The sequence below is a fragment of the Mastigoproctus giganteus genome, chromosome 1, assembly GCF_048544385.1.
Source record: "Mastigoproctus giganteus isolate SK-2022 chromosome 1, ASM4854438v1, whole genome shotgun sequence".
Lineage (NCBI taxonomy): Eukaryota > Metazoa > Arthropoda > Arachnida > Uropygi > Thelyphonidae > Mastigoproctus > Mastigoproctus giganteus.
Genome location: NC_143575.1, coordinates 178476834 through 178499110, shown reverse-complemented (window position 1 = coordinate 178499110; position 22277 = coordinate 178476834). Strand labels below are relative to the sequence as shown.

The window sequence follows — 22277 nt, the reverse complement described above, 5'->3', positions numbered from 1 at the left end:
CAACTGGAAATTGTTTTTATTGTTTTATGGTAGTAACCCCTAGAAATGTGCTTTAATAAAATGTGAGGTGTTAATAGTGTATCTCTGCCTTTACGGTGTTGTTTATTCAGTTGCTACAAACGTGCAGCTTTGTTTATGTGTATCAAGCGTGCCTCCTCGTTTTGTAATTGTGCTTTATTCCTTAAAAATGAGTAAAATACTTAAAAGGTGTGAAAAGGAAGCGTCCTGGTGAAGACACTGCAGATTCAGAGAGAAAAAGAAAAGCAATATCGATAAACAGAGGCGGACTGGATCAAAAATTCTTACCGGGGAAAATTTATAGTGGCCTCATACTATGGTTTATGGCCAAAATCACACCGGCCTACGGCCCACCGGGGTTTCCCCGGTCAGAGGCTAATGGCCAGTCCACCTCTGTCGATAGAGAAAAATATGAAATTGTGAAATGCTTTGAGCGAAATGAAAGACCATGTGTTATTACACGTGCTACAGACCTAAATGAGGCAACACCAAGAATTACAAAGAATGCAGAGAAAATATAAACAACTTTCATAGCAGGAACTCAGTGTTATTAAAATCCATTAGATTAAGACACAAAGAATTGGAAGAGATGAAACGCTGTCATCTGTTTGGATAGAAAATCAAGCAAAAAAGTTTGCTTATGATAAAAGCAAAAGCATTATCAATATTTTATTACGTAATAGTCGTAATAAAATACTTAAGTAATTAAAATGCTTACGTATTACTTATTTTATTACGTATAATAATAAATAATCGCAATAAAATACGTAAGTATTTTATTACGATTATTTATTGTGTTTGGTAATGTTTTGGTTACAAATGTGTGTGTGTTCAATCTTGGGTGGTCGGCACCTAATCCTATTTTTCCCATAGGGCCTGTTGTTTATATTGCACGATTTTGCATTGCACGAGGGTTTCTAGGAACACAACTATCGTGCTATACGAGGACTGACTGTATTGAAAAAACTGAAAAATGTAACATGTTGCTTACATACTGCAGTGGATGTGATTTTTTTCAGTTTTAAGCAGTTTGTAATCAGACATTTGCAAACAAATAATCATAAGTGCAGTGTAGTGTACAGAAAGAAATGCAAAAATACATAGCATTTCATAGTGACATTGTGTAATATTTGTATATCCCAAATGTTCATTTCCATCTGTTAGTATTAGGAATGGCAAATGATGCAAGAAAGTGAGCTTATAAAGCATTATAGGGGAAAAAATTAGAGGGGGAAAAATATATATATATAAGTACCATGTTTCTATATTTATATTTTTAACTTTTTTTTTTTTTTTTTGATAGTTGTTGGCGCATCAGCTTCGGTGACCATAATGCACCTCCCAAGGTTTTTTTGCAGTACTTTGATCCAAGCCCGAGGCGGGATTCAAACCCGCGAAGTTTAGGTTGCCAGGCAGGCACTTTACCCACCCGGCTAGCCCGGTTGGCATATTTTTAACTATATAGCCTAATATTAGTACGCAACCATGGCCTAAAAAGGAAACCAAATATCCACCATAACTAGCGAAGTCATACTTAATTTAAAGTTAACATAATAACAAATCAAGAGTATCATGATGCTGTTACTGCACAAGGCCTACATTGAAAGGTACGTCAACTTGAGCTAGCACCTCTCAATATATGCTATCAGTAACAACATGAGCCATCTGTTTCTGCGAGTTACATGCCAGTCACACCTTATTAATATATACCAAATATAGTATATAAAAAAGCTGAAAAGTCAATTTTGAATTATTTAAATTTTAAATTTTTTAAGCTAAGTTAAGCTATGATTTAAGACAAGTTAAAGTTACCAATAGCTTAATATGCTAAACTTGCCGAATATGACTTAAACGATAAAATTTTTTAAAAACGGCTGCCTGGAAAAATATAACTGCTAGCCCTACAGATAGCTTTACTCTTACCATATTTACATGAACGTTTCTGTTACCGTAGCTAAATGGGCGGGCAAAAGGCAAAGGGCATAAACCAAAGAAATAGGCAAACGGAACAGGCAAAAGCAATGGTGGTAGTGCCTCAACTTCCCTCGAATTACTCTAATAGATTTCGAGGCAGAAGAAATTAGAGTTAGAAAGAATGTAGATAAAAGAATAGGTAAAGATAGCAGAATACTACAGAATATTTTACCGGGGGTGTAAATCCCCATCCCTTAGTAGGGTTCCAGGTAATTTGTTGTGTGAAGAATTTTGTGCTATTACAACTAAGATTAAGTGACTTAGATGCATAAGTGGACGCCATTGTAATAGCTAGCATTAAGTACCACAAGACAATCTTCTAGAAAAAATGCAAAAAGGCAAAAATTTTACCAATATGTTGGAGCTAACAATAATACAAAAAAGGCAAAGATTTTTACCAATACCTTTGTAGCTACCAAAAACTTGGACTGACCCAAGCTACAGTGAGAAACAAAATAAAGTTCAAAGCTCCCTCTTTAGGCTCATACGATTATGGAGATAGCATCCACCAATTAGAAGCGATATGAGTAAAAAAAAGTCTCGCAACCTCTGGCGAGAGAGAAAAAAAAATTGTTCCTTCTTGTAGAACAACCATGAGTACAACTTTTCCAGAGCATAAGACACGGATCAACTGTTCCATGAGAAGTATCTAGTATATACTTATATACATAAGTTCCACCTAAGACATCACTTCAGTGTTACCCCAAATTCCTAACAATATCTTGTGGGCATATTAACATGCCATAATTTTATTGCAATAAAAATAGCTCTACATAGATATCTAAATATAAATTTATGAGGAAAGCCATTTTTACATAGCTTGTTGATAAAATCGGTTAGTGATGCTATGATATTAATTTGACTACTGCATATTCTTATTATTCTCAATCCTTGTGATTTAATTACATTACTATGAATTCTACGTGATATGTTCGAATGCCAGCACGTGAGATTTATAGTTTCAAATTTAAAGTCACTATGTTTGTCGTTACACTATAGTATCAACATTCCCAGCATTAATTTTAATGCCAATATCTAAAAATGTGGCAGTAATAAAACTATCATTATTAGTACATTCAAGCTGCAGATCCGAAGAATAAAAAGTTGCCATTTCCTGCAGAAAACTTGGCTCATTGATTGTTATAAGATCGTCAATATATCTATAAAGTATAGCATTTTTGTTAAATTTACTTTCAAAGTGGTGCAAATATAGGTTGGCCACAATACATGAACTACACGCACCCATGGCTATACCCGTATGTTGCCTATAAACCTCACTTCCATTAACTATAAAGCAATTAAATAAACAAAACAAATATATATATGTACACACACAGCTCACCCAGCTATAATGCAGGACATACATTCTGGAAAAAAAAAAAAAACATAGTAGAAATGCTTGCTACAAAGGATAGGTACCATGAAAGGTATAATCTGTGAATAGTTATTGTATTTCCAAAAACTTACTTTTATCATTATATATTATGATATATTGGTAAATAAATCACATACTAAAACTCAAGTTATTTTAAAAAATATATCAAAATAAAATATAGTTCAGAAATACTGTTTTGTTTTTGACAGCTGATCTTTCACTTATGAAAGGGGGAAATATTGTGTTGTACTGACCTGACTTTTTTTTAAGAATGACTGTAAGGTCAGTTGCCATCATGCTTCTTTTTTTTTTACAACTTTTAAAATAAATCTGTATTTGCCCATCAGAACATCCAATTTTCTTTTGAACATGCAGTTTCTTTTCATTTCCAAATCCATGTCGGAAACCATTTTCTTCAAAACATTAATATGTATGAGCTGAAGAATGAAAACCCCAACTACAAAAGGTATTAGAACCTGGTGTGTGTGTGGGCTGAAGATTGGGAAGATGAATGAAGATTCTTGTTGACGTACTTGAATTTCTGTAGATTGTAATTTTCAGGAAATATGTAAAAAGGGAGGTTGTTCTTCAAAACGGAAGTTGAAGGAATAAATGAGGAAGAAGAAAAATTGGTTCTGTGAGTTTGAAATTGGACAGAAAAAGGCGATTGTGATACAGGTTTGGAAGCTACAGGAGGAATTATAGAAGCCAGTTCAGAAGAACAGTTCTCATGGAAGTATCTATAGAAAAGGCATACAGCACAAACAGAATGTCCATGAGACAGAGAGATTATATAAGAAATGGGTTATTAATTAACCTAACTGCCCTCTTTTGAATAGAGTCCAGATGGCTGAGAAAAGTTAAGGGAATACCTGACCAGATGTGGTAACAATATTCCATGGTAGAGTGGATTTGAGATTGCTACAGGGCAAGTAACTATTTAGAAGAAAAGTAACATCAAGAGCAAGAGAGAAAACCTAGTTTTTTAGATAGAGGAAGCAATATTTGTGGTGTGTGCTTATGCCAAAAGAGATTATAAGTCAGAGTAATCCCCAGCAGAGATATATGATCTTGTCTAAAAACCTGAGCATTATCAAAGGTAAGCATAGGTGCAAAAGAATCCTCTTTGTAAGATATAAGACAAGGTTGAGTTTTAGAAGGATTGTAATTAACTAAGTTATCTTTTCCCCACTGGAGAATTACATGGAAATCTTGAATATCCACTATCATTTAAGGAATTGCTAGTGGATATTTGAGCAATTGAAGCTGTTTGTACAGGGCAAGGACAATACTATTCATAGTTTTGCTAATGATAGCAAAAATTAATCAGAAAAACTATGAATAGGATTTCCAGTGAGTGGAAGAAGATAATTAATACACAAGAGGAGAAGAGCAGAGCAGAAGGAAAAACTGAACCTTGTGAAGCATCAGCATTAGTAGAGAGGTTAGAAGACAGAGAGGTCCATCATCAGTGAGTGGGCAGAGAGAAAACTGTATACCCAATTTAAAAAAAAAAAGTAGGTAAACCATAAGATGGAAACTTATCACAATCAAAAGCCTTTGGAATGTCAAGAGCAACTGTTTGAGTTTCACCAAACTTTTCCATTGAATTTTCCATATCTGGGAAACATGGAGTCCAGATAAGCCAGTATATCACCACTGGTTCAACACTGACAGAATCCATATTGGTGATCATTGATCAGATGGAAGGTTTCTAGATAGTATAGGAGTTGGTGGCTAATGGATTTCTCCATTATTTTAGAAAGAGTAGAAATAAGGGCAATGGGATGATAATTGGATGGGAGGGATTTGTCCCGTGTTTTGGAACTGACTGGATATGAGCAAATTTCCAAGCAGAAGGAAAAACACCAGTGGAATGAAGAAAGTGTAAAATGGTGACAAAGAAACAGTAAGCTCAGGAGCACAAGTTTTGAGAACAAGCAGAAAAATAATGTCAGGACCTAACACTTTCTTAGCTGTGGCAATACAACCATCAAATGTTAAAGGAGAGTGGGAGTAGAGATGAGCAAAAGTTTCAAATAATAGCTTTGGAAAGAGCCCAGAATGCTCAACTACTGTTTGGACAAGAAGCAAGTTTTCTACTCTTAGTTTGTTAAATCTAGTTTGCACTGATTAATAACTACTTTACAATTGTTGTGAGCTTTGATGTACACAGAAAATAAACCTAAAAATGTGTATGCAAGCCAATTGCAATATGTAACATTCTTATCATGAATAGCCTCAGCACATTTATTGGAAACCGAATTTTAGATAAAGAATGAAATTTTAATTTTAGAGTGTAGAATAAAGGATTTCATCTCTACAAGAATAATTTCACTAACATGATCTGAACAAACATTGACATCAGAAAATTTAAACTAGCAATCAAACGAAGGAAAAGAGATCTTGCAGATCATCCCATTTTGCAAACAACACAAGGTGAGAATGGCCATGAGAGAAAGGCACCATTAGAGAAGAGACTATCAACAAGTTGTGATCTGAGGTGCCTAGAGGACCACTCACCTCGACCATGTACTTAGAAGGGTTGTTGGTGAGAAAAAGATCAGGAGTGTTAGCTGTGTGGTTAGGACTATCTGGTATTTTGGTTGGTAAATGAACAATATGTGTGATTTCATTAATAATGGCAAAAGTTTCAGCATCATGACCAGCTGGGTACATGTGACTAGAAAACAGAAGCCACCTGGAGTTGTGAAATTAAAATAACTAAGGAAACTTACCTCACTGTAATGAAAGTCGGACTGGAGAAAGTTAAGATTCAAAGAAAGACAGTCAGAGAGTTAAAAGTGATTAGTGAAGTTAGGAGAATTATAAAGGTAACAGATGAATTTGACAGAATGGGGGTAGAGAGATTTTAAGCCAGAGAAGATCAAAAAGAAGAGATTACTAAGTCTCTGTCAGGGAGTATTAGAGTGAATTTATGCACAATATTACCTTTGAAGCAAAAGGAATCATACCAAATAATCAGGACAACTGAGATGAGCAGTGGTTGAATCAACTGATAATTGGGGTTTTGTCAGAAAAAGTTGGAGGGACCTGTTATAACAACACATGCACACACACACCACATGTAAACTGCCATACACACTTTTTTTATGACATATATTTAGGGAAGGCTGATTTTGGAACACAACACTACATTCTCTTGCACAAAATTGCCATTTTGCATTCACCATCACAATCACTATACAGCTTAATATAATAAGAATATCTTCCCTTAAACTACAAGTCGGGCTTGACAGACTGTAATTGGAAATGGACATTGTTGTGGTTGGAACTAGGACCATGTTTATTTGTAAAATGAATGCGGAAGTGTTAGGAAGATTTAGATCTTTTCAAGATAAGTTTCTTCTGTTAGTTTGACTATTCGTGATATATTCAATAGTAAGAAAGGTGAGGTGGACATATTGTATGAAGTAATGAAAGTTTTAGTTATAGCATACACACAGCCAGAATATACCCAGCTCCTTACCATATGTCCTCAACATCTTTATAATTTGAATATAAATGAAGAATATGCCAGTTACTTGGCCAGCCAAGTAGTGGGAAATTGAAATTAAACCATTACATAACCCGGCAACAAACAAACAGGAAGTGTGTGTGGGGGGGGTAAATCGAGATTAAGTGTTACAGAAGGATTATGCTTTTAATAATTTAGAAAAATCCCAATTAGTAAAAATACCAAATAATATAAATATTTTGTATATATTTTTATATCTTTTATTTTGTATATAAAAAATATAAATAAAAGGGAAAAAAGAGAGATAATGTTAATAGACTAGGGCTACTGATAACTAGAGAAAGCCCAATGACCATGTTAAGTAAGCAAACCCTTAGCCATAATTATGACAGCATCGTTAGATTTGCAAAGATCCCCATGGACTGGAGATGTCCAAATATATCACCAATTCACAAAGGGGGGTTTCAAAGGGTGACACAAATAATTATAGACCTGTTAGTTTAACTTCTGTTCTGGGGAAAATAATGGAGTCAATGGTTAAAGAAGCATTGCAGGGTCATCTAAACAAGACTGCAGCAATAATTCAGACACAGCATGGGTTTGTCAAGGGTCTTTTCTGATCAATTTGATTGGATACTACGATGTGGTCACAAGGAACTGGATGCAAAAAATAATTTTGATATCAAATATTTGGATTTCAGGAAAGTTTTTGATACTGTTGCACATGGAAGACTGCCTTACAAATTGGAGAAGTATGGCATTAAGGACAAGTTGCTACAATGGATAAAGAGATGGTTGAGTGGGAGATGACAAGAGAGTGGTAATAAATGGACACTGCTCTTCGTGGACTAATATTATTAGTGGAGTCCCCCAAGGTTCGATGCTGGGCCCATTGTTGTTTTGTGTATTTATCAATGACATTGATGAAGTTAATCAGGGTTAATTAGTTTACCCTGATATACTTCATCAGGGATGAAGTATATCAGGGTTAATGTCTTAAGTTTGCAGACGATACAAAGGTTGGCAGGGTTGTTAATGACAGTAAAGACAGTATGCTACTGCAACAGGATCTAGAAAAGTTAGGCACATGGGCTGAGAAGTGGCAACTGAAGTTTAACATTTACAAATGAGAAGTACTGCATGTGGGTAGCAGTAACCCAAGAGAAATGTACCAACTGTGTGGTACTACACTCAGGGAAGTGGAGAATGAAAAAGACCTGGGAGTAATTATGCAGTCAGATATGAAGTTCTCTGAGCAGTGTAGATGGGCTGCCAGAGCAGGTCATGGAGTCTTGTCAATGATATATAGGAATTTTGCTAGCAGAGACAAGGAGGTGATTATTTATTTGTATAAGGCAATGGTCAAGCCACACCTTGAGTACTACATACAGGTCTGGAGGCTTCATTTTAGGAAGGATGTAGAGTTGCTAGAATGAGTACAAAGAAAGGCAACAAAATTGGTTAGAGGAACAAAGGGGTGCTCTTATCAAGAAAGGCTTAAGTTCTGCAAGTTGCAGTATCTGGAGACTAGGCACCTGCAAGGTGATCTGATTGGGGAGATAAGGCTTTGGATGTTTTGGGCACGCTCAATTCTTCCGCTTTCTTCCTGGGATTCTTCCGCTTGCTCCGATTACAAACCTGAGGGGACATAGATTCAAATTGAGTAAAGACAGTTGTAGAATAGATGTGCAGAAGTTTGCCTATAGCCAGCAGGTAATTGATTGCCAGAACAGACTTCCATCTGTTGTTGTGGAAGTTGATAACTTTAATAAATTTATGGCTGAACTAGACAAACATTTGGAATGACTGGATGAGTGTAATGGGAAATTTTTTTTTTTTTTTGGGTGATACTGTATAAGCTTTCTTTCTTGCATCATATGCCTCAACTAATGCTAAGTATTAGTTGTAAAGTTAGTTTAGAAACGAAAAAAAAAATAATAATAATAATTAGATATTGAAGAGGTATATAAAAATCATAAGGAAAGTGTAAAATTATTTTAATGGCAAAAGTAATAAAAGTAGGAGAGAAATAGAAAAGAGAATACATAATAATAAAATAATAATATACTAAAGAAAGAGATACTGTTGCATAACACATCCTTGGTCTTACTGATCGCCAAAATTTCAAGAAAAAATGACGGAGTCTGTCTGTTTCGAACATAAAATACATGCCATAAGAGATTGGGGTTAAAACTATGTGTACTAAGTAATTTGGAATAAATTAAGTTATAAAGGAAGTTGAGGTATTTGAGGAATTAAAGCCAAATGTGGGGAGGGGAACAGTATAGCAAGAATGTAGTTTATAATTTGACCCTACAGAGAACACATATAATAGGAAGGAAAGTGAACTTATTGCCGCAAGAAAGCATGCCAGACTGAATTTGACACCGAAATAAAAAATGAAAGCTATATATATAAAAAAAGCACTAGCTAGCAACATCTATCATCGCAAAAAAAAAATAATAATAAAATAAATAAATAAATTTGAGATAGTTATTACAAATGAGCATAGAAAGGAAGTATATATAGTGATCAAAGTAGTGGAGAAAGATGCTAAAAACTTTGTGAAGACAAAAAAAAAAAAGTTAATATAGGAGGAAAATAGCATCTCGCTACACATTCTTAAAACTAATGGATCATGAGAAATAAGAAGGTACAAGAAAAGTTAAAATAAGAAGAAAGTATAGAAAATATTGATGCTTGGGTAGTCCAGGGTTGTGAATCCCATTCCTGTAGTAAGGACCTTGGACTGATTTCTGAGCAAATGAATCAAAAATTTAATGGAAACAACTCAAAGGTAAGTGAATAAAGTAATGTGGATAAAAGTGAAAAAATAAGTGGATAAACACATACCAAAATGAGTGAAAATAAAGATAAAAACCAATTGAAAGGTAAGTGAATAAAATAATGTGCGTAAAAGCAAACAAGTAATAAGTGAGTAAACACACACACACAAAAAAAAGGTACATACATCATATAGTAAAACAACAGTCATGATCATTCATCATACAATGCATGAAATTTATAAAATGTACAAATGAAAAAAAAACCAAAAGCTTTTCTAAAATTGAGAAGTTGGAATAACAAGACAAACGATTATAGAGATCTAGTAGGAAATCTACTATAAATCAATATGATATGGAAATAATTTCTTGTAATTAATAATAAAGGGCTTTATGAAAGTGTGATACCTCAGATAGGACAAGGCAATATAGTTGCCGATGAGTTTAAGGTAAATTTTTTTAATGTTAGAAATGGCAATATTGGAATGATTTCAATGTTGCCATTTCTAACATTTGAAAATTTTAATTTAATTTTTCAAGATAATATTCATCTACAGAAGATTTCCTATTAAATCTCTAAATTTCTATAATTGAGAAACAATTATAGAAATTTAGAGATTTAGTAGGAAATCTCTCTCAATTTTGTCAGTTTTGGTTTATTTCATGATGCTTTTTCTCATCATTTAGGTGTGTACATTTTGTAAATTTCATGCATTGCATGATCAATGGCTATGAGTGATGTTTTTCTTTCCACTGTATGCACCCTTTTTTTTTTTTTTGTTTGTGTGTTTATTCACATTTTCATTATTCATTATTACGTTTTAACTTTTATCTGCATTATTTTATTCACTTACCTTTCGTATAGTTTTTATCTTTATTTTCATTCCTTTTGGTATGTATGGTTATTTACTTATTGTTCTCTGTACTTATTAATTCATATTTTTATTAATTCATTAATTCTTGATTCATGTGCTCAGAACTCAGTTCAGGGTCCTTACTGTAGGAATGGGCACAACCCCAGACTACCTGATCATCACTATTTTGCTACATTTTCTTTTTACTTTTCTTGAATTTTGTCTTATTTCTCACAAGCCATTAGTTTTATGAATGTGTAGCAAGATGCTATTTTCCTCCTGTATTAACTTTTTTTACCTTCACAAAATTTTTAACATCCTTCCCCACTGCTTTGATTGCAATATATAATTCTTTTCTATGCTGAGCTGTAAGTATCACAATTTTAATTCCTACTTTTTTTTTTCTGCCAACTAGATGTTGCTAGTGCTTTTTTTATGTAGTTTTCAGTTCTTGTTTCAGTTTTGAAATCAGTTTCGTGCGCTTTCTTGTGGCAGTGAGTTGCTTTCCTTCCTGTTACATCTGTGTTCTCTGTAGGGTCAATTATAAACTATATTCCTTCTGCATTGTTTCTCCCCCCCCCCCTTTTATATTTTGCTTTAATTCCCTTAACCTCAACTTCCTTCATACTTTAATTTATTCCAAGTTACTTAGTGCATTTATGTTTGAAACAGGCTGAATATTGTCTTTTTTTCCTTTCAATTTTGGTGATTTATCCGTGATCAGTAACACTGAGGTTATTCGTTATACAACAATATCTCTTTCCTTAATATATTTTTTTTATTTTATAATTTTTTTTTCTCCTCTATTTTCTTTTCTATTTCTCTCTTTTATTACTTTTGTCATTAAACTAATTTCAAACCTAACATATATGTATATTGGAACAGTATATAAATTTTTACATGTAAAATATATATGAAATCAAAAAATGCAACATGTGCTCACTGACAACTATTAAGTGAAATGATATTAGTGAGACATGGCCTGTGCGAGTTTCATGCACATAATGTGGACAAAGGTGGCATATTATAGTTGGATGAACTGTATATATAATAAAAATAATAATAAATGAATATAAACTAAAAGAACATTGTAGATATATTCAAAAAAGAACTAACAGGAGGAAAGACACTACTGAAAATCATATAATATGGAAAAGCATCAAGATTGGTGGATAAAAAAAAAAAACAAAAGAAAAAGAACTATGGCAGAAGAAGAAGAAGAAAAATACAGTTTATACTGGCAACTGGTACTACTGGCACCATTAGCAACCCACTGGATAAATAAATCATACAAAATTACATACTGTTATTTACTGTCAACAGAAGATAAAAATAAATCTTTGCATATGTTCAACTAAAATGCCACCTACTGTAAAAGATTATAAGTTACAAAATAAAGTAAGCATTCTTATTTAATGTTCAAATATATTAAACAAATTCAATTCTAGAACTTGATCAACTCTAACTACAATTTGACTCATGGAACATGTTTATGGATTGTGTCAGATTATTTTTGAAAGTACTATCTCTTATTTAATTTATTTATTCATATTTTTCATTTTTATCTTGAGTTGAATAAAGATCCAAGACTGAATTTGTGAGAAATATCTGAATATTGAATAAGAAAGCCTTATTTTATTTCGTAACGTAGACTGTCTAGAATCTTTTATGCTATATGGTATTATTATACTGATATTGTTTCTCCCTGACTGGGGGGGGTTCCACCTTGTGATGGGTATTGCTATCAAGTACACAGGGTGGTTGTTATGTCTGGTGTTACTGTTGGTCGAGGAATTCTCTGACTATCCTACAGGTGTTCAGGATTGCAACTTTCTAGAGTTCCTTGTAAGTGTTCTCTGAGAGCCCTGTTGCTGCTAGGCTGTTATGTAGAGTCTTTGGCACCATACTGGTGGTTGACACGATGATATTATTATTATTATTATTATTATTACCACCAATTGATCAAAGAAAGTGTTATTATTATTAGCCATGTGGTGCAAGGAAGCCTGAGACTTTTGCTGTAGTTTAAGTTCAGAAAATATATCCGACGCAAATTTCTTTGAGAATGGAGATTTCGCTATTTGAAATTTTTTATAGCATGGAAAATGGTCAAACTTGGTTAATGTGATTTGTGTTTCAAACAATGCAAATTTTTGACGATATGACTTTACGATAGAATACGTTTCACATATGAGCACTGTTTTCCCCTGTAATTTTAAGTTAAATTCGTTAAGGTATCCGACGATGTCTGTAGCAAATGCTAATTTCCATAGCCATTCATTGTTAGATAATGAATGTGGGCAATTTTTCTCATTTAGAAAATTTTCATTGCTTCTCTGAGTTCAAAAAATCTCAATAAAACTTTTCCATTGCTGAGCCATCGAACTGCTGTATGGTAGGGCAAATCAGGATATTCGGCTTCAATCTCTAATAAAAAATCACGAAACTGACGATGGTTAAGCCCACGAGAGCGAATAAAGTTAACCGCTGACACAACTGGTTCAATAACACATGACAAATTGAGGTATTTCCCACAAAGAGCCTGCTGGTGAATAATACAATGAATTACCAGAGGTTTTGAAGATTTAGCTTCTTCACAAGCCTTAAAAATTTGTCCAACTAATCCTTTCCCCGTTCCACACATATTTTTACCACCATCAGTTGTGACACATTTTAACTGATTCCATTGCAAATTGTACTGTGTTAGCGTTTTCTCGACTTCCTTGAAGATATCTTCGCCTGTAGTTGTTCCATCAGACTATTCATAGAAGCTAATTCTTCAGTAACCTCAAACTCAGTATTGACTCCTCGAATAAATAGCAACAATTCGGCAGTATCAGTAATGTCTGTAGACTCATCAAGAGCCAACAAAAACCACTTGAAATTTTTTGCCTTGTCTTTTAATTGACTTTTGATGTGGCTCCCGATGTCCTCAACTCTTCTAACAGTTGTTCCCGCCGAAAGACTGATAGATCAAAACAAATCCATTTTCTCTGGATACATTTCTTCGGCTGCCACAAGCAAACATGATTTAATTAATTCACCATCGGTAAATGGTTTCCCTTTCCTGGCTAATAAATGAGCTATTCATAAGCAGTAACTATTTAGCAGTAACTATTTAGTTACTGCTTCATTATCATTTTTTATTTTAACGAATAAATTGCATTGTGATGATGCATTACATTTTAAACTTTCCAATTTTAGCTTCCATTGATTTTCTGTGAGTTTTGAATATTGTGCCATTTGCTTACTTTGGTAATGACGACGTATATTGTACTCTTTTCGCACAGCTATTGTGTCATTACATAATAAACATGATACTTTGTCATTTATTTCTATGACAAAATAATTCACACTCCATTCAGCTTTAAAAGCACGACATTTGAAGTCCACTTTTCTCTTCATATTTGGTCTTGAGGGTGACATGGAAACGGTGAGTAATAAATAAAAGGGAAAAAAAAGATCGCAGAGCGCCGTGACAGACAATACCACGTGCACCGCTAAAGCAAAACTGAGAGAAATGCTGGCAACACTTGTTCTACGGTAGACGACAGAATGCGAATATGCGACGCCAGTATTGCCACGTGCGGTCATTATTCTCAACTCAACTATTGCAGCACGTAATTTGATTTATTTTTAATTTTTTTCATGTAAAAACCAATATTAACCCGCGGGCCATAGTTTGCCGATCCCTAGCATAAAGTATACAGTTTCTCTGCATATCTATTGCATATTGTTTCTTCTGTGTTTTGCTTAGCATATTGTTAAAATGTTTAAACAGAAGCAAGGGAAGTGTCTGAATCACCTGGAAATTTCTGTTATGGACATGGATGGTTTGTAACGAAACTCAGAGGAAGAAAATATATAGTATTACTGAACAAGCATATTCATTCTATTTTTATTGTAAGTTCAGTAATCAGGATAAAACTTAGTCTTCACAAAAGTGCTATATTATCTGCACTACAAATCTGAGGATGTGGCTAACTGGGAAAATTGAAAGTGTGTCTATTGCTGTTCCTATTATATAGCAACCACGCAAAAGGTATACTAGTTACAGAAATATCAAGAATGTCCAGAAAAAGCAAGTACAGCATCAAATATCTTGTCATATCATATGCAGTAAGGCTAGTTCCATGTAATGAAGACCTGCCGATTCCAGATTCCCCATGATATCCATAAATCATGGGATTAAGGAGGCAGTGATGAAGCAAGGATTTTCTGTTACAGATGTTGCTGGACTATTCACTTAATTAAGCAAAAATGAGTTAATGATTAGTTTGTGATTTAAATTTATCTAAAGAGCAAGATTGTAACCTACACCCTCTTTGGGTGTAGGTTACAACAGTAGAAGTTACTCCAAGCAGGAACTAAAATTACAGTATATTGAAAATGTCATAAATGTTTTACATAATATTTTGTTATGGAAGGTGGAATGTGTTTCTGTAATGATAATAGTGGTCTTCTGAATGAATTTGCCATTGAACAAAATGCTGTACTTAGATTTCAGCAGTCTTTTCTGTTATGCATAAAAGACTGCTAGGGTAAGGCCAAGTAGCCACTGGCCTAGGGGCACCAACACCCCTAAACCATAGTGCAAATTGGTAAAATTACTCATTTTAAAATTAAAATCTTTGCATCATTGGGAGGGGGGGGGGTTGCCATCAGTCAATGTGGCCGAGAGACACCATATACCCTTGACTACTGCAATAATTAAAGACAAACACCAGCCAAGGAATTAAAAATTTTACTATAAAAATAAAATATACAGAAATAAAATATAATGAAATACTGTGATAAACTATCGGAAGACTAAAATATTACAATAAATTACGATAAAATGAACTACGATAAAACGTTAAAAATATATCGAAGCAATAAAATTATCTAAAATAAACTGAATTAAAAGCGATAAAACCTGAAGTTTCGGAGACTGCTGTCTCCTTCTTCACAGATGTGTCGAAGCATCAAATGGCCATAATTATTTACTATATCTTTAAACGGGCCTATGGGGCTGGGAAATTCCATACTGCAATAATTAAAGACAAACACCAGCCAAGGAATTAAAAATTTTACTATAAAAATAAAATATACAGAAATAAAATATAATGAAATACTGTGATACACTATCGGAAGACTAAAATATTACAATAAATTACGATAAAATAAACTACGATAAAACGTTAAAAAATGTGAAGAAGGAGACAGCAGTCTCCGAAAGCTTCAGGTTTTATCGCTTTTAATCCAGTTTATTTTAGATAATTTTATTGCTTCGGTATATTTTTAACATTTTATCGTAATTTATTGTAATATTTTAGTCTTCCGATAGTGTATCACAGTATTTCATTATATTTTATTTTTATAGTAAAATTTTTAATTCCTTGGCTGGTGTTTGTCTTTAATTATTGCAGTATGGAATTTCCCAGCCCTGAAGGCTGCTATACAAATTGCAGCAGTGTTGGATTCAGGCAAGTTACTGCTATGGATAAAGGGTTGTTGAGAGGGAAAAGGCAGAGAGTAGTTATTAATGGACACTGCTCTTCATGGACTAATGTTATTAGCGAAATCCCACAGTGCTGGGCCCATTGCTGTTTTCTGTATTTATTAATGACATGGATGAAGGAATATCACACTTAATCTCTGTGTGCAAATGATACGAAGGCTGTAGAGGTGGATCCTGTGTTGTATGCTACTTCAACAAGATCTGGACAAATTAATTAGGTGGGCTGAGAAGTGGAAACTGAATTTTAATATAAACAAATGCAAGGTACTTCATATGGGGAGCATTAATCCAGATTAACGTACCAACTACAGTACCACACTCAGGGAAGTATATGTTTATTAAAATATTAGAAATATGAAGTTCTTGGAGCAGTGCAGACAGACTGCCAGGACATATCATGGGACTTTTTTAATGATATACAAGAATTTTGCCAACAGGGCAAAATATATCCCATTGTACAAGGCAGTAGTTAGGATGCCTCATTTTAGGAAGGACGTGGATCTGTTGGAACAGCTACAGAGAACAGCAAAAGATTAATGAGGGCACAAAAGGATATATATATTATTACCAGGAAAGACCTTGTGTGTAATCTTTCCAGATGACACACACACATGCACACGTGCACACGCATACACATGCACACCACACAGCATAAAGGAACATAAATTTAAATTGAAAAAGAATAGCTACAGAACAGATGTACATGAAAAACATCCAGATTTGAGCAATTGTGGAGCTGTAACAATTTGAATATAAAAAAATGGTAATGGAATTTGAGTGGTAAAAAATAAAAAAGAATAAGCAATAAGCAGCTTACGAAGTGTATAACTGCTTATTCTTATTTTTTTTATTATCTTGTTATTTTTATTATTTTAATATTCTAAGCTCCCTGTATAAAAATATAACTTTTCAGATACATAGTTGACTTTTTTTTTACTTTTAACACTAGAGTTTGTTCCATCCAGCCATCTGACAGATCACAGATCTGTGTTCTTCCAGAAGTTAGGTTCTTATTTTGCACCCTAGAATATGTTCCAGAATTTGCTGTGCTTACTTTGGAAACACTTTCTGTTTTTGAATCACCTGGTCTTTATAAAATGTGTGTGTTTAAAAAATTTCTTTTTAAGAGAAAAAAAATTCCAAACTTCTTGAATCAGACAACAAAAAATATATTTTTAAAAAAATGTGTGATATAAGTAATGAATATACGAGAAGCATGACAAAAGTTTTGACACTTAATAGAGGGATGAGTGGTATATTTTATATTGTTATGAGGTCTCTTTTATCAGTAATAAAATTTTGATTTGTTTGCTTTTAGAATATTTAGTATATACTGTATTTATTTATCAAATGTAATTAGTAGTAAACACTGCTTTTTTTTTTTTAATTTTATTTTATTATTTTTTTTATTTTTGTCTTACAGGTAACATGATGGACAAAGCAGATATGTTATCCTGGTTAAAGAAGAATCGATATAGAGTTCCAGAATTAAACTTATTCATGTTTGCCATGATAGCAATGTCAGCAGCATTTTTCCAGTATACTCTTTTTCTAATATTCTGTTTTCAGCCAATGTTAGAAAAAGATAAGCAAGGGTGACAATTGATAATAATGATAAACAAATAACTTTTCTATACATATGGGACCTTTCTTGAATGTGAATTGTTGAACAAGATTTTTACAAAGGGCAACTACTTCTCTTTTCTTCATCTCCCTGCCTGATTCATTCTGGATTATGGAATCCATAAATTAATTTGGATATCTCTCTGCATTCCTCATTTGATAAAAACTTCATAGAAGCCGTATTGTAAATTAAGATGAGAAAACAATATGCAAAGTTTAAAAGTTAAGAGCTGACATTAAAATTAGTATACCATATGCAATTGAGCCCAAAATAATTCATTGTATGAATGGCATCTGTATATAAAAGTCGTTAAATACCATCATTCCTATTTTCACGTACTCAGATTTTATCTATCCAGTTTTCATTCTTATTTGAAATACATATGCTTATTGTCTTTATAAATGATTTAATGAATTCCATTTTAAAGACTAAAATTAAACAGCATTGGTTCTATGACAGGTATTTTTAACTTGTTTCATTGAAAAATTTATTGCAATCAAAAATTAGTTTGGAAGAGAACTAATAAACCTTTTTCACTTAAAAAATAATAATAATTCGCATAGAAAACAAAGTACATTTAGAGCCTTTTTATTCATTTCATTTTAATTTATTCAATTTATTTTTATAGATTAGCTCTTAAAATTATCGAAGACAACTGAAGCTTACTGTGTAAAGTAAACTTTAGTTGCATTTAAATAAATAAGCAGAATCTTTGCAATTTTTGCCTTCATCTCCGTTGTTCAATGTGGGTAATATAAATTGACTCCATGTTAAATGTTGAAGTTGTATCACTTTAATTGAGATACATATTTGTTTATCAAGTTTTGGTGAAGAGACATGATAATACAAATTGGCAATAAAATGCTTATCAGTTATATGATTTTCTGCTTATTGCCTTTAAAAGCCATATTATATACTGGATGCATGTCATACCAGAGTCCTTTAGTTCATTATTACCTTAGAGACTTTGTTATTAATCTTTATGTAATTATCTTTTTTTTCCATGCTTTTAAAAGTATTTAGTCTCTAAAAAGATACTTCCTTTATAAAAACAATTCATTGATTTCCTTTATAAAAAAAAAATGCAACAGAAATAGAAAAAATTCTGTTCTTACTTCATACAAGATAATAGTGAAAATTTTTTAATTCTCTTCCTGGTATTATTTATAAAAACATATTTTGCCAAAAATATATTCAATGTATTTTTGCTATACTAAGTGGTTTTATTTCATCTTAAATTATTAAAAAATAAATAACTAAATAAATAATAATAAAGGAAAGAAGAACAAAAATTTCATCAGACACCTATTATTTTAGGATGATCTGGTCATGAATATTAAAAAATTTTAAGAATAAAAGTGTAAAACCTGTTTATTTCTTTGGCCTTTTTTTGTTAATTTTATGTGCATATTCAGATTGTTTCTCACTTAAAGCATGTGACCTCTAAAATTATATAAAAAAAAACTAACATACCAGTGGCTATTTGTAATGATGACATCACTTCATTATTATTAACAAATTTACTTAAAAGCAAATATTCATAAATAGTTTTTTTTCAGTGTTGGAAAAGACTCATGTGATCTTCTCCTTAATGTTGAGCCATTTTGTGACATTGTTTTAGATGCATCAAAATATAGTTTGTTCAAAATATTTACTTCCATATCTATATCTAAGGCAAGTGATTCCAGTGGCAATTGATTTTATAAAGGGAAGAGGTGGGCCAAAGCAATGTTTGGGGAATTATCAAGCACCGGTAAAAATTGCACATTATTTTTACCATGGGGGGCTAGATTTCCCCCTTATGGTGAAAATAATGTGCAATTAGCTGGGACCACAACTGGAATGAACGTAAAAATGGGCTTTCAAGCCCACTGAATAATTTCCAGATAGAATTGGCATATTTCAGTTTATTTTAATGATCACACCAATGTAATTCTGCCGACTGGGCTAGCCAGGTGGGTAAAGTGCCTGCCTGGCAACCCAAAGGTCGCGGGTTCGAATCCCGCCTCGGGCTTGGATCAAAGCACTGCAAAAACCTTGGGAGGTGCATTATGGCCACAGAAGCCGATGCGCCAACAACTACCAAAAAAAAAAAAAAAAAATGTAATTCTCATAACAAAAAATCTTTGGATCATTTCAGGCCTATCATCCTTATTTAACCTAATTGTAGTTGAAATAGTAATTAACACTTTGCTTAAAATAATGTAAAGTATAATTGAAGTACAGTGCACACTGTTTAATAATATGCTGCTTATTGTAATTACAGATAATTTATCAATTTTAATTGAAGTCCCAATTGGATTTATATAAATACATAGAAAAAACATTTATTGTAAATCGGGCTTCAGTTTATGTTATCACCTTTTTTGCCTTATTGCAGTTTACACATGTGCAGTGGAAGTGATTATGAAACATCCCAATTTGTTTGAATTCTGACACATTATGTAGTTAGTAATTGATTTTGCTTCATACAGAAAGTACATGAAAGAAAGTACTGTATCTCCACCCCTACCAATCTGGCTGTTTTTACAGTAGAGCATTAACCCTTTTCTAATTCTTGATTTTAATATTTTCTTTATTTGTTTTTAATGATTTGTATGGATTTCCAGAAACATTGACAGTTTTGTTTTTATTGATGACTTTTTCAATGAAATAGTGGACAGTCACATTAAATATTTTATATTGCTTGTTTTTCCTCTTTTCTTCCTCACCACTTCACCTTTTTTTTGTACACATTTCCAGTCTGCAATAGTAAACAATGCTCAATAGCTGCATTCTTGTTCCACTGGTTAGTGTTATCAATCGGTTGTAGTTATCACTTTAGCTGAGTCTGAAGTGATCACAGTAAGTGGCTTCCACTGTATATGATATCCACAAAAATTAGATTTACTAAGCATTAATTTAGTGCAAATGCATCTGTATGCAGCAAATTAACGAAATTTAATATAGTCAATTGTTTCATTACATCTCATATTGTGAATGTCTTTGCAACTCATTGTGAAGGCATTCACAATATGAGATATAAGAAATGATGCCACTGCAATAAATTGGTTAATTTGTTGCATATAAACATGATGCATTTTCACTAACTTATGTCTGTAAATTTTCTTGCGATCTGTGGCTTTTTCCCTGAATCATTAATTAAGCATTAATTTTTAATATTTTTACAATTGCTTCCGCCCCTTTTAAGTCATCGAATCCTTTCCCTAAATTGTTTAAATTTTAATTTAAACATTTATTACAAAAAACAAATAATTTTTAAATAATTCTTAATTTTTAAAGCTTCTCAAAATTAATATAAAACATTATCTAAAAATTACACACTTTAATAAGGGACAATTAATACTGGTATTAAAATGGCAGAACAGTGCAAGGAACAAAGCTCATGTAACATCTGCCATGAAATATAAATAAATAAATTGATTAATAAAATAAAGAAAATAAAATAAGAAATAACAAATTAGGTAATTTATGCATTTCATTACATTTCAGGTGCATTTGATTATCATATAATGTACCTAAAGTCTTTTATGCTATATTCAAGAAGCACTTTCCAAAACCTCACCATGTGATATCATGACATTATGGGCAAACATGTGATGAGATTTGTGTAGCATAATTGGGAAGGGGGGGGGGGATGTGTTAACTTATTGATATGATATTTGGTAAAAAGGTCTAGAAGAATATACTAAAAAAAAATGAAATTTTGAAAAATATTGGAACTGCTGTTCCAAATTAATCACATTGGAACTGATGAAATTGGAACAGTAGTTCTAATCCTGACATAATCAGGATTAGAATTGCTGTTCCCCATTTGTTTTTTGGAGGGAGGCTATGGAATTGGACCTTTTGTTGAACCCTGAGACCAGTAAAACATGTCAAAAATCTGGTGGTGATCCTACTTTGCCTTCTAATGCTCGGACATCGAGACTGATATCAATTTCTATAGGTAGGAGGTGGGGGCTGTTAAATTAGAATTGATCCTAAAACCTTCGGTGAAAATGTTCTGATATTTCACAGAAATATCAGAACATTCCCTAAAAATTTGGTATCATTCTTGATTTTTTCTTATCAAGCAATGCCCAAACAACAGAAATATATTTCCATTTATGTTCAGAGATAACTTTAAATTTTACCAAAAAAAATGCTGAATTTTTGTTATTCCAATTTTAACAAAATTTGAGATTGCTTTACAAATTTTTCTAAAAGACCAAAATATAAAATTTCATGAAAATTGGTCCACTGGGAGGTGTTGTTACATGTGTACGGATAAACGTGGTGAAGACAATATGTGCTTTGTGCATATGTGAACACACCTAAAAAAGAATGAACAAAGCAAAAATAAATTGACTGCCTAATTTACTATTTAGCATTAGCATTAGTAGAGACATATGATGCAAGAAAGCAAGCTTATACAGCATCACCCCACCTCCCCAAAAAAAAGCGTTCCCTTTCATCCAACCATTTACTCCAAAAGTTTGTCTAGTTATGTTTTGAATTTATTTAAGCTATCTACTTCCACAACGACAGATGGAAGTTTATTCCAGCAATCAAATTTCCGCACATCTATTCTATAACTATCTTTCCTCAATTTGAATTTATGCTTTTGAATTTTGAGGTAAGTGTCGCTTACAGGTGGCAAAAAAATTTTTGACATATACAAGTCAGACC

General features: G+C 32.8%; 1 protein-coding gene across 1 annotated transcript in view; it reads left to right on the top strand.

Moving 5' to 3' along the window:
• The window catches only part of LOC150091328 (uncharacterized), a 693262-nt gene extending 675157 nt beyond the window's left edge, over window positions 1–18105 (top strand). Inside the window, exon 33 of the mRNA XM_090375165.1 lies at window positions 17406–18105. Within this exon, the coding sequence (XP_090231291.1) occupies window positions 17406–17581 (176 nt within the window). The 3' untranslated portion in view covers window positions 17582–18105. The remainder of the gene's footprint in view (window positions 1–17405) is intronic.
• The last annotated feature ends 4172 nt before the right edge of the window (window positions 18106–22277 follow it).